Source organism: Oncorhynchus clarkii, chromosome 30 (genome assembly GCF_045791955.1).
Source record: "Oncorhynchus clarkii lewisi isolate Uvic-CL-2024 chromosome 30, UVic_Ocla_1.0, whole genome shotgun sequence".
NCBI lineage: Eukaryota > Metazoa > Chordata > Actinopteri > Salmoniformes > Salmonidae > Oncorhynchus > Oncorhynchus clarkii.
In genome coordinates, this window is record NC_092176.1 from 25,479,313 (window position 1) to 25,492,598 (window position 13,286).

At 40.9% G+C, this 13,286-nt stretch overlaps 1 protein-coding gene across 5 annotated transcripts in view; it reads left to right on the forward strand.

The window, feature by feature from the left end:
• Positions 1 to 13,286, forward strand: part of LOC139389743 (autism susceptibility gene 2 protein-like) — a 452,500-nt gene that overhangs the window by 298,160 nt on the left and 141,054 nt on the right. For all 5 annotated transcript variants that reach the window (XM_071136670.1, XM_071136669.1, XM_071136666.1 and 2 more), the window contains one exon: positions 2,592 to 2,621. In XM_071136670.1, the coding sequence (XP_070992771.1) occupies positions 2,592 to 2,621 (30 nt within the window). The remainder of the gene's footprint in view (positions 1 to 2,591; positions 2,622 to 13,286) is intronic.

Below are 13,286 nucleotides of genomic sequence, written 5' to 3' on the forward strand. Positions count from 1 at the left end.
AAGCCCTGGAATTATGGTTTGTAAACATTCCCCTGAGAATGTCTTTCTCTAATCCTGAACTCACTCTCACACGCATGCACATGCACGCGTACATACATAGACACGTTCACACACACATACACACATAATTGATTGTACACAATGGAACATTCACATAGGCTTTGTGTTGTAAAATGACATTCTAATGTCAAGGCCTTTTGATTATCCTATCTTTCCCTCTTTCTGTTTCTCTTTCCCTCTCTTTCTGTTTCTCAGAATCACTCTTTCTGTTTCTCTTTCCCTCTCTTTCTGTTTCTCTCAGAATCTCTCTTTCTCTCTCTAAATCTCTCTTTCTCTTTCTCTCTCTAAATCTCTCTTTCTCTTTCTCTCTCTGAATCTCTCTTTCTCTTTCTCTCTCTAAATCTCTCTTTCTCTTTCTCTCTCTGAATCTCTCTTTCTGTTTCTGTTTCTCTCAGAATCACTCTTTCTCTTTCTCTCTCTTTCTCTCTCTTTCTCTCTCTCTCTGAATCTCTTTCTCTCTCTGAATCTCTCTTTCTCTCTCTGAATCTCTCTTTCTCTCTCTGAATCCCTCTTTCTCTCTCTGAATCTCTTTCTCTCTCTGAATTTATCTTTCTCTCTCTGAATCTCTCTTTGTTTGTTTCTTTCTCTGTTTCTGTTTCCCTCTCTGAGTCGTTCTTTCTGTTCTCTTTCTCTCACTCTCTCTCTTTCACTCACTGCCTCTGAATAGCATCAACGACTGATTAGTTCTAGAAAGGAAATCAATGCATTAATAATTATGTCCCCTCTTTTTTATCGACCTGACCTCCAGTTTAAATGTCTCAGCTCCCCTTCTCCTGTAAGAATGGTTCAATATGGGAGTTTAGGACTTCACCATGGCCTTAAGATGTTATATAGACAGATATAACAACCACACACACACACACACAGTCACTCATGTCATGTTGAGCCACAGAATCTCTTGACTTACCTCTGTCCCCAGTCAGGAGAAGTCTTCTGAATGAGATGATTTAAGGGCAGGAGTGTAGCTCTCTGGAGAGATCTTGGCCTCTGGGCGGTAGCATACCTGGGTTCAAATACTATTTGAAATGATGTCAAAAAATTAAACTGGGCTTGATTGAGTTTGCCAGGGGCAATAGAACCAATAGAGCTGTCACAAAAGTGCAAACGCACCAATCTAGCACTCCAGGCAGGCTAAAGCAAACGCTAAACGTTTTTGATAGATTTTGAATAGTATTTGAATCCAGGTCTGGACTGTAGTGCTGATTGCTCCGCGTTACTTAATTCTACATTTAGACCCACCATGCTACAACACAATGGACCGCTGTGTCTCCTTTGACCCAACGTCTCCCTTTGTGCCGGATCTCTGAAAAGCAGTTAAACCAAATAAAGAGGGGCACTTAAATATGTTGCCACAGAAACTTAATTGACAGATTGAAGCCAGGCAGGCAGTGTTTTTCAGGGGGCCTTCTCTTCTCTATGGCTCTTTGCGTGAATAGCTTTTTTCTTTTCTCCCTGCCTCCCCCACTGTGGTCCAGGAGGTCTCACCAACCGGTCCACTCCTATTTCCACAACTTCACTTCCCATTGTAGTGTGAGAGGGGCGGCCTGGACGAACATTTATTCACTTTAAACACCTAATGAACGTGAGAAACGGAAGTAGAGAAGAAATGAGAGAAGAGCTTCTGTGCCTTGTAAAGGAATGCCAGTCATGGCAGGACACAGGTGGCTAAAGAGGTTGTGGCATTCTACAGAATTAGGATCTTAGTTGTATCACTTTTGGTGATGAGAATTTTCCTGCACATTAGGAAATGCAGATGAGCTTCATAATTGACATAAATTCTCTGAAAACCCTGTTCTAACACACGGTTATATTAACAATATTGCACTTTTCATGTAGCCTAATTTTGGCCAGCTTAACCACTGATCAAACAACATTATGGACTAAACGTTCAAATCCTGTTGCTGCAGGATTACATTGCTGTGACAATACTGATCTAATTAAGATCCATACCTGTAGGCTACCTCAGTATATTCTATATACAGAATACTACATTTATACTACATCTGTATAAACAATATGCAGTATACTATACCATAATTGCACATTTGCATTTTAAAACGTGTAGTCCTTTTCAGAATCAGACTTGAAATGCATTAATGTTAGCATACTAATGAAAAATGTAGTTTATAGGATATTATGATCTAATGATGTGTGGAAAAGCACAAATGATAAATTCACATCCTAATCAATATAATAATGGACAAGTTTCTGTTGAATGAAAAACCTTTACTCTATAACACTGCTTATTATTATTCTGTTTTTTTAAACCTTTTGTAAACCATTGTATTTGCAAAGAAAACTCCAGAGTAGTGTTATTGTATTATATTGTGTACTGCTTTTAAACCTTGAAAACTCTCAAACGCCACACTTTTCTCCCTTCATCTTCCCTTGTTTGTGTTGAAAGCTGTCACTGAACAAGAAGTCACGTAAAAATAACATATGCACTGATTATGAGTTTGTTGGTGGTGGTGGTTGGGGAAGGGGGGATAAAATGAATAATTCCTTATGTTTTCCTTTCTCTTCCCTTGTAGTGTGACAGCGAGAGTGACGTTGATGACAAGGTAAGACTTTTTTCTGTTTATTTTCCCCAACACATGAAGTGTACGTGAGGAGTTGTGAATAACACATGTTGGGTTCCTGACTGAAGAAGAAGAAACAGCCTTCGGTTAAAGGGAAGAGGAGAATAACAGACTCCTAGATGAGGATGAGTAGGAAAGAAACTGACAAGGAACACAGCTCAGTGAGGTATATATTTGCACTGTTAGTTTTTCACAACGCAAATGATAACACTGCTTTTATAGGAGTAAGAGAATGCTGCGTCTTTTCAACTCCTTAAACCTGTTAATGACACCCTCAGCCTGTGCACAACGTATATCACATTTTACATACAGTACAACAATGTGATGCAGAGAAGAACCTGCTTTTAGAATGTAGATCATAAATCGCAAACAGTGCATTCGGAAAGTATTCAGACCCCTTGACTTGGTTCACATTTAGTTTTACGTTACAGCCGTATTCTAGAATGGATTAGATATGTTTTTCTCCGCAATCTACACGCAATACTCCATAATAACAAAGCAAAACAATGTTTTTGAAATATCACATTTACAACTATTCAGTCTTTACTCGGTACTTTGTTGAAGCACCTTTGGCAGTGATTAACCTGTTGCGTCTACCAAACCCGGATCCGGGATTCTATTTACAGACCTAAGCTCATTACCATAACGCAACGTTAACTATTCATGAAAATCGCAAATTAAATGAAATAAATATGCCATCTCTCAAGCTTAGCCTTTTGTAAACAACACTGTCATCTCAGATTTTCAAAATATGCTTCTCAACCATAGGAAAACAATCATTTGTGTAAAAGTGGCTAGCTAGCGTAGCATTTAGCGTTAGCATTAGCGTTAGCATCCAGCACGCAAGATTTCAACAAAAACATAAAAGCCTTCAAATAAAATAATTTACCTTTGAAGAACTTTGGATGTTTTCAATGAGGAGACTCTCAGTTAGATAGCAGATGCTCAGTTTTTCCCAAAAAGATTCTTTGTGTATTAGAAATAGCTCCGTTTTGCACATCACTTTTGGCTACCAAAAAAAATACGAAAATTCAGTCCTCAAAACGCGAACTTTTTTCCAAATTAACTCCATAATATCGACTGAAAACATGGCAAACGTTGTTTAGAATCAATCCTCAAGGTGTTTTTCACATATCTCTTCAATGATATATCGTTCGTGGAAGCATGGTTTCTCCCCTCAATCAAATGGAAAAGTACAAGCAGCTGGCGTTTGCACACCGAATTCCACGCAGGACACCAGGCGGACACTTGGAAAATGTAGTCTCTTATGGTCAATCTTCCAATGATATGCCTACAAATACGTCACAATGCTGCTAACACCTTGGGGGAACGACAGAAAGTGTAGGCTCATTCCTTGCGCAATCACAGCCATATAAGGAGACAATGGAAAACAGAGCTTCAGAGATTCTGCTTTTTTCCTGGTTGACGCATCATCTTGGTTTCGCCTGTAGAATGAGTTCTGGGGCACTTACAGACAATATCTTTGCAGATTCTGAAACTTCAGAGTGTTTTCTTTCAAAAACTGTCAAGAATATGCATAGTCGAGCATCTTTTCGTGACAAAATATCGCGCTTAAAACGGGAACGTTTTTTATCCAAAAATGAAATAGCGCCCCTAGAGATCAAAGAGGTTAAAGCCAAGAGTCTTCCTGGGTATGACGTTACACGCTTGGCACACCTGTATTTGGGGAGTTTCTCCCATTCTTCTCTGCAGATCCTCTCAAACCCTGTCAGGTTGGATGGGGAACGTCGCTGCACAGCTACTTTCAGCTCTCTCCAGAGATTTTCAATCGGGTTCAAGTCCTGGCTCTGGCTGGACCACAAGAACAATCAGAGACTTGTTCCGAAGCCACTCCTGTGTTGTCTTGGCTGTGTGCTTAGGGTCATTGTACCTGTTGGAAGGTGAACCTTCAATTCAGTCTGAGGTCCTGAGCGCTCTGGAGTAGGTTTTCTTCGAGGATCTCTCTGTACTTTTCTAAGTTCATCTTTCCCTCGATCCTGACTAGTCTTCCAGTCCTTGCCGCTGAAAAACCTCCCCACAGCATGATGATGCCACCACCGAGCTTCCCCAGTAGGGCTGGTGCCAGGTTTCGTCCAGATGTGACGCTTAGCATTCAGGCCAAAAAGTTCAATCTTGGTTTCATCAGACCAGAGAATCTTGTTTCTCATGGTCTGAAAGTCCTTTAGGTGCCTTTTGGCAAGCTTCATGCAGGCTGTCATGTGTCTATTACTGAGGAGTGGCATCCGTCTACCATAAAGGACTGATTGGGGGAGTGCTGCAGAGATGGTTGTCCTTCTGGAAGGTTCTCCCATCTCCACAGTGGAACTCTGGAGCTCTGTCAGAGTGACCATCTGGTTCTTGGTCACCTCCCTGACCAAGGCCCTTCTCCTATGATTGCTCAGTTTGGCCTGTAGGCCAGCTCTAGGAAGAGTCTTGGTGGTTCCAAACTTCTTCCATTTAAGAATGAGGGAGGCCTCGGTGTTCTTGGGGACCTTCAATGCTGCAGAAATGTTTTAGTACACTTCGCCAGATCTGTGTCTCGACACAATCCTCTCTCGGAGTTCTACAGGAAATTCCTTCGACCTCATGGCTTGGTTTTTGCTCTGACATGCACTGTCAACCTTATATAGACAGGTATGTGCCTTTCCAAATCATGTCCAATTAATTGAATTTACCACAGGTGGACTCCAATCAAGTTGTAGAAACATCTCAAGGATGATCAATGGAAACAGGATGCACCTGAGCTCAATTTCGAGTCTGAGGTCCTGAGCAAAGGGTCTGAATGCTTATGTAAATAAGGTATTTCTGTTTTTTCTTATAATACATGTGCAAAAAAATGTATTATAAAATTGTTATTATGGGGTATCGTGTGTAGATTGATGTGGATTGTTATTTTTTAAATATATTTTAGAATAATGCTGTAAAAATTCAAAGGGTCTGAATACTTTCCCAATGCACTGTATATCACACTTTTATGTAGGTTTGAACATCATATTCAAATTAATTTCATGCATGAAAATACACTACTGCTGTCCCTAATATCCTCGTGATCGCATTTCAACTTGTATCACAGTCTTTATGTTGTTAAATGGCAGATTTCCAAGTTGCCATCAGTTAGAAATCATCTGTCAGTCTGTTTGACAGCTGTTGGTGAGTGCCTATAGAGTATTTGTAGTAATACCAATTTCACAACTGAACACTTGTTTATCTACGTCTTATGGGGTGGCTGGCTTCTTCATCTATGGCTGCTACCAGCACCAGCACCACCAGCCAATCCACCATGAACCACCAATGGGAGCCTCACACATCTTAATTCCCCCGCAGTTTAGCAATTACCCCCTGGTAAATGAATGAGATAGCATGTCTAATCTCCTGTAAGCTTAGCTCCCAGTTCTGTGGAAATGTCTGCGGCTCTGCTCACCCTATAAATAATACATTGATAGCAGCAGCATCATTTGCATTAACTGTAGCTTTGGCAAGTAAATAGGCTTTTATCTCTTCATTGAAACAAAAAGTGAGTGAGTGAGTCAGGGAAGAGAAGGGGAACCTCTCTCTCACCCGTCAGTTTGACATGACAGGAAGTGGGGTTTTCAGGGTATGTCAGTTTCCATACAGCTCCCTTGCATCACTATGGGGGAGGAGGGGGGAAGGGGAGGAACTACCCTACAGACAGAATATCCCCACTCCGTATCCTCAGGTAAACCCTCCCTGCTGTTCTGTGTCCATACCCACCCTCCCTCCCCCTGTTCTATGTCCATACCCCACCTCCTACCCCTGCACCTGCCACATGTAACGTTCAGTGCTAATTTGCTGCATGGGAAATAGGAATGTCATATGGTTTATGCTGGTGGATTGCATTAACTACGTATGTGTTGTTCACAACATGTGAAAGCAATTGCAGAATTGCTGCAGATTCTGTGTGTTTTCTCTCTCTCTCAATTCAATTCAAGGGGCTTTATTGACATGGGAAACACATGTTAACTTTGATAAAGCAAGTCTCTCTCTCTCTCTCTCAAGGCTAATCCATCAGAATCTGTTTTTTTTTTATTTAGTGAAAGCATAGGGAATGGGGTGTGGTTGGTTCATATAAGTGCAGCAGTCTTGGGTTTGACTGGCGGTGGTTAACTTTTACCAGGCCGTCTGTCCATGGGGCTTGTGAAAAATGTCTTGTCTTGTCTTGTCCAAGCTGCTCCTTTGTGCTCTTCGCCTGGCTGGCCTGAGTTCCTTCTTCATCTTCAGCCTGAGTTCCTTCTTCATCCGCGTGTCTCGTCCAAGCTGCTCCTATGTGCTCTTCGCCTGGCTGATCTGAGTTCCTTCTTCATCCGCGGAGTGTCTTGTCTAAGCTGCTCCTTTGTGCTCTTCGCCTGGCTGGCCTGAGTTCCTTCTTCATCCGCGTGTCTCGTCCAAGCTGCTCCTATGTGCTCTTCGCCTGGCTGTCAGTGGCAGCTCAACAATCCCCAACCCGTTCTCTCAATCGACCTCAACACCCAATCTACTCACACGCGCAAATACTCACATCCAGACTCATACATATACTCTGTCCCTCTCTCCCCTTACCTTCGTTGGCCTCTATTTTTTACATTTGTCAGAGAAAATGACAATTTTCGTGGTATTGCTTTGTGCACTGACTTTACTGAACTCTGGAGAAAACTAACATTGTCGCTGGGTGAGTACATCTGACAATGTGCTCTCCCGTCCATTAGACATATTGTCTGCGGGAACTCTCTCTTTTTCACTCGGTCCACTCGTCCAAGTGCCGATGCATTTGTGGCATGATGTGAACAGTACGAACTTGTGTCACTACCAAAGTCTAATGGTTGTCTGGAAACTCACTTCTAGAATTCGCTTGCAGTAGGTCTCTTAAAGAAGAGAAGCCATGCAAGGTTATTAAACAGAGGTGCCTAGTTATTCTTCTTTTGTTGATATCAGGTAACGTGCAACCTAACCCTGGCCCTGATATGCAATGTCTCCAAACCCCCTCTGATTTTAAATGTAGATCTAGTTTAGGTTTGTTTTATTTAAATGTACGCAGCCTGTTGTCAAAAATTGATGGGGTTATGATTTGGGCTTAATCAACTGATGCTGATGTAATTGTGTTTTCTGAAACCTGGCTCAGCAAGTCTGTTCTTGAGGAGGATATTTGTATAAATGGTTACAATGTTTATCACACTGATCGAGTTAAGAAAGGTGGGGATGTGGCTATATACACTATGTAACGACTAAATTCCTTGTAAGTGTGGCAAAGTCTGAAACTATTTGTAAACAGTTGGAATTTCTTGCTTTGAATATTGAGGTTTCAAAGGCTCTCTCTATAACTGTGATTGGCTGTTATAGACCCCCCCCTGCTCTCGGTGATGCATTTTCTTCTTTGACGCACCTTATGTCTAAACTTCTTTACAGTGAAATTATCTTGATTGGTGATCTCAACTGGTGTTGGTTAAAGCCAGTGTCTGATGATTTTAATTTTTTTTGTAATTCTATGAATCTTACCCAGTTGATTATCTCACCCACTTGCCCAAATCTTAAATGCCCAGATAAATCTACGCTGATTGATTTGATAAATATTCTGCGTGTGGTGTTTTTTGCCATGATTTAAGTGACCATTGTGCTGTTGTTGCTGTTAGAAATACTAAGGTTCCTAAGACAAACCCACGTTTTATTCGTAAGAGAAATTTGAAGTGTTTTAATGAGCAGGCTTTCTTTCATTATTTGTTTTATTTTGACTGGAGCAAGATTGAGCTTATTCCTGATGTGGAAACTGCCTGCAAATTCTTTCATTATGTTTTTTTCCAAATAGTAAACAAACATGCTCCATTCAGCAGGTTCAGGGTTAAAGGGCGGGATAATCCATGGTTTTCTTCTGAGCTGTCTTGTATTATTCACGACCGTAATCTAGCCTGGGCTAAAGCAACGAAATCATGTTCTGATGCTGATTGGCTTATTTTTAGGCAGTTACGAAACAAGTGTTATTTTCTTCTCAGGAAGGCCAAGTCTGAATATTTTATGTCTGTTACCACTGATAACCTGAATGACCCTAGAAAGTTTTGGAAGGCTATTAAGTCTATGTCTGGTAACAGTAATGTTAATGAATTACCGTCATGTGTTTTGAAGGACTCTGTTGCTGTATATGACAAAACTGAAATGCTGAATTGTTTCAATAAGCACTTTGTATCATCTGGTAGGCTGTTTGATTCAGTGTCCTCTGTCTCTACAACCCTGTGTGGATGAATCAGTGAGAGCTGGTCAAACTTGTAGCTTTTTGCCATTCTCAGTGCAGGTGGTACATAAAGCCCTGAAATCCTTAGATCAGAGAAAGCCTGCAGGTCCTGATCTTTTGGATCCCTGCTTTTGAAATCTGGCAGCTGATTTCATAGCTGAACCACTTACATATCTGTTCAATCTAACCCTGGAATGTAATGAAATCTGGAAATCAGCATTTGTCCTACCACTTTTAAAAGGGGGAGATCCGACTCTTAAATAATTATAGGCCAATCTCAAAGCTGTCACCCCTGGTGAAAATACTTGAAACCTTTGTGAGTGAACAGCTAAAATAGTTTTTATTTACTAACTCTATTTTATCAATGTACCAATCGGGCTTCAGTAAGAAGCATAGCACAATTACAGCAGCCATGAAGGTTTTAAATGATATCACCAAAGCCCTTGACAAAAAACAGCACTGTGTCTCACTTTTTATTGATCTCTCTAAGGCTTTTGATACAGTTGATCATGCTATACTAAGGCAGAGATTGTCAAGTGTCGGTCTTTCAGAGCATGCAGTTGCATGGTTTGCTAACTATCTGTCTGAAAGAACTCAGTGCACTCAATTTGATGGGCTTATGTCTGTTAAATTATCTGTCTTTAATGGTGTGCCCCAAGGCTCTGTACTTGGTCCTCTCTTATTCACTATTTATATAAATGATTTAGACAAAAATGTCCAAAATGCACAACTTTATCTTTATGCCTATGATACTGTTATTTGCTGTTGTGCCTCGTCTCTTACAAAAGCTTTCCAAAACTTGCAAACTGCTTTTTATACTGTTCAACATACCTTGTGTCAATTGAAGCTTATCCTCAATACTGACAAAACTAAGCTAATGGTGTTTTCTAAAGCAAGAAATAGACCTCTGAACCTTTCACCTATTACTACCTGCCAGGGCAATGAGATTGAGGTTGTAACCTCATAAAAATATCTTGGAATTTTAATTGATGATGGCCTCTCTTTTAAATTGCATATTCAACAACTTACAAAAATATTGAAGCTGAAATTGGGATTTTATTTTGGGAATAAGGCCTGTTTTTCTTTTGAAGCCAGAAGGAGGCTAGTATCAGCTACATTTATGCCTTTACTAGACTATTGGGATATTTTATATATGAATGCTTCCGCTCAGTGTTTGAGATCAATTGACACCCTTTACCATGGCACTTTGAGATTTATTTTCAACTGCAAAACCCTTACGCACCACTGCACTTTGTATACCAGGGTTTGTATACCGAACTGAATTTGGTAAAAGGGCTTTAATGTACTCTGCGCCATCGTCTTGGAACGCCTTACAAAATACTTTTAAACTGGAGGAACTTGTCCCGATTGGTATTTTTAAATCACTGATGAATGATCTTGAGACTGATTCCCTGACCGGTCAATGTTTTTAATTTGCTGTTTTTGATTTTGTTATACTCTTATGAATTCTATGGTTTTTACTAGATTACTTGTAGTTTTTCTTGTTGTTTGTCTGTAATTTTTGTAACGACTTGGTGCTGCCTATCTTGGCCAGGACGCTCTTGAAAAAATGATTTTAAATCTCAATGAGCCCTTCCTGGTTAAATCAAATTAAAAAATGAGCTAAAAAATAAAGTCTGTGTTTGGGTAAGGCTCCTCAGCCGTAGTAAACTGACCACTTATAGATCCAGGAACTGGAGAGGACTATTACCTTCATCAGGTAGACAGAGTGGCTAAATCATCCAGATAAAATTGCACGATGGGAGAGATGAGAGATGTGGAAAAAATCTTGACAAGCAATCAGTTGAGTAAAATCACCAGTGTAAAATTGGTTTTCATGAGGGAAAAACCAACACTGTCATTTGTAATTGGCCAAATTTAGCATACCTGTGCTGTTTAATTTGCGTCATGTTAACTGTAACAGGTGCTGCCAACTCCTCCTCTTGCTCCTCTGGCTCGCAGCAAAACAATGGCTGCTTCCTTTCACTTCAGACCAGCAGCCACCTGAATGCCCGCATTGTCAGCATTGAACAGATTACATCAATTAGAATATTGCTTGCAGGTGTGTCCGTTGTGTGCAATCAGTTACACTTACTGTATTTGAATACAACTGTCTGGTAGCCAGCATGATGTATGTTACCACAGTCTGGCTAGATATGGACACTTCGTAAAACCATCATATTCAAACACACAGCAGATAAGACTGCAGATGTATTCCAAATGTATTCAGTGTGTGTTTTCTTGAGATTGCTAGGTAATCTCTACTTGAGTCCTATGTTGTCAGTAGGGATGTTTATGTAGATTCACCTGCCTGGCTTTGCCTGCCCCAGAAATACATGCAATCCCAGTCCCATTTAGATTGTTTTTCTAGGGCTAGTATTTCCTCCACGGAGCCTAGCTGCCATTTAAAGACGTGTGATTTTCCTCCATTATCTGAACATGATGTTTGACAATGAGAAGTATTCAAAGTCAGAAATGGTAGCCTTGACCCTGAATAACCCCAAGAACACCACAACAGAGGGGCCTGTGTGTAAACAAACCCTGCTGTACTGTCACAGGCTTCTTAGAGAAAATGAGTGGCCCATTACATTATATCATGGTCAAATGAGTCTCTGTGACTAATGATTAAACAGTATTTATGAAAGCCAAGCAGTTCATACAAAGCATGTTACCCATTAGCCTGTTTCACACTAAAATCTGTTCCTCAATGTCACTGATGTTTTCTATAAAGGCAATGATTCAGTGACTAAACTGAACCAGAAGGACCAATTCTACCAAATTTATGATGTTGAGGGTTTTTAAAAATTACCTTTAAATTTCAGCATATGTTGCCATCTTAAGTTATTGCATATCTAACACCACAGGACAGCTTTTCCAACTAAAATAAATTATGAAATTCGTTATGAAATTCCTGTTCTAGTAACCCATTTTATAACTCTGTACATATTTCATATACATTTCAATTCCATGTATCTGTTTGGACATTGTGTGATATGATTCAAACAAACTGTTATTAGCATTGTTTATACCGTATCTTTAACAGACTATTACTTGAGCACTAGCATATCTTGTTGTGAAAACTGGAAGCAGCTGTGAGGGGTGAATGGTTACCTTCCCGCACCCCTTTTTCTACCTTCCCTGCTCCCCCCAACAGTTTGTCAAAGAGCCAAAATGTACAACTTTTGACATGTGTGCATTTAAGCTACTTGAAGTGAAGATGGTCATTTTCTTTCACTCAAGTGGAAGATAAAAATAGGGAATTTGTCTTCCTCTCCATTTTCAAGAACTGCCCTAAGTGCCATCCTATCGCTAATCTGCTGAGCTCGCCTGTCTGCGCTGCTGCTCCTCCAATTTCCTCTGTGTTCTTTAGCTTCTGCAAATACAACCATGGCTTTCTGTCTCTCCTCTCCATGTCTGGAATGCTAGCATTAGCCTCTAATTTGCTACTTCTCTTTACCAATCTTAGCTAACACAGTGGCTGGCTTGCCCTGTCATGGCAGCTATGGTCTCATGCTCGTTCGCCCAGTGTCGACACACAGATCATCTAATTCCATGTGGTTCTATTTGGCAGGCAGGCAGGCATGCATTCATTCAGCAGTAACTGTATCTGTCTCCCTCTCCCTCCCTCCTCCCTCCCAGGGGACCATTACCATATCTCTGCTATAGCTCTTTAATGGTTTCAATACTTGCTTGACAGGACAGCAAAGCTCTGACTTGATTGACACATTAATTCCTCCCTCCCTTATCTCCCGGCATGGGGAATGAATGGTGTATCACAAAGACGGAGCGTTTCTGAGAGCTTATCAGTAATGATTCGTCAGGTGGTATCCTCTTAGGTGATGCATCTGACGAGTGTGTCTGCTAAGGGTAACATGCACCTACATACGGAGCGCCGTGTCTATGGAAATGTAGAACACAGTGTTACATCACCCACAGTTCACCCCCTTCTTCTCTATTACTCTCTCTAGCTCTCTCTCTCTCTTTCAGTTTTATTATCTCTTTTCCCTCTCAGGGAATTTTGTCATATTGTTGTCAATCTTGCTCTCTCTCTCTCTCTCTCTCTCTGTCTCTCTGTCTCTCTGTCTCTCTCTCTCTCTCTCTCTCTCTGTCTCTCTCTCTCTCTGTCTCTCTCTCTGTCTCTCTCTGTCTCTCTCTCTCTCTGTCTCTCTCTCTGTCTCTCTCTCTGTCTCTCTCTCTCTCTCTCTGTCTCTCTCTCTGTCTCTCTCTCTGTCTCTCTCTCTCTCTCTCTGTCTCTCTCTCTGTCTCTCTCTCTGTCTCTCTCTCTCTCTGTCTCTGTCTCTCTCTCTGTCTCTATCTCTCTCTCTTTCTCTCTCTCTCTCTCTCTCTCTCTCTCTCTCTCTCTCTCTCTCTCTCTCTTTCTCTCTCTCCTATCACTGGCTCTGTGTTGATTTCTCCCCTTTCTTTCTCTC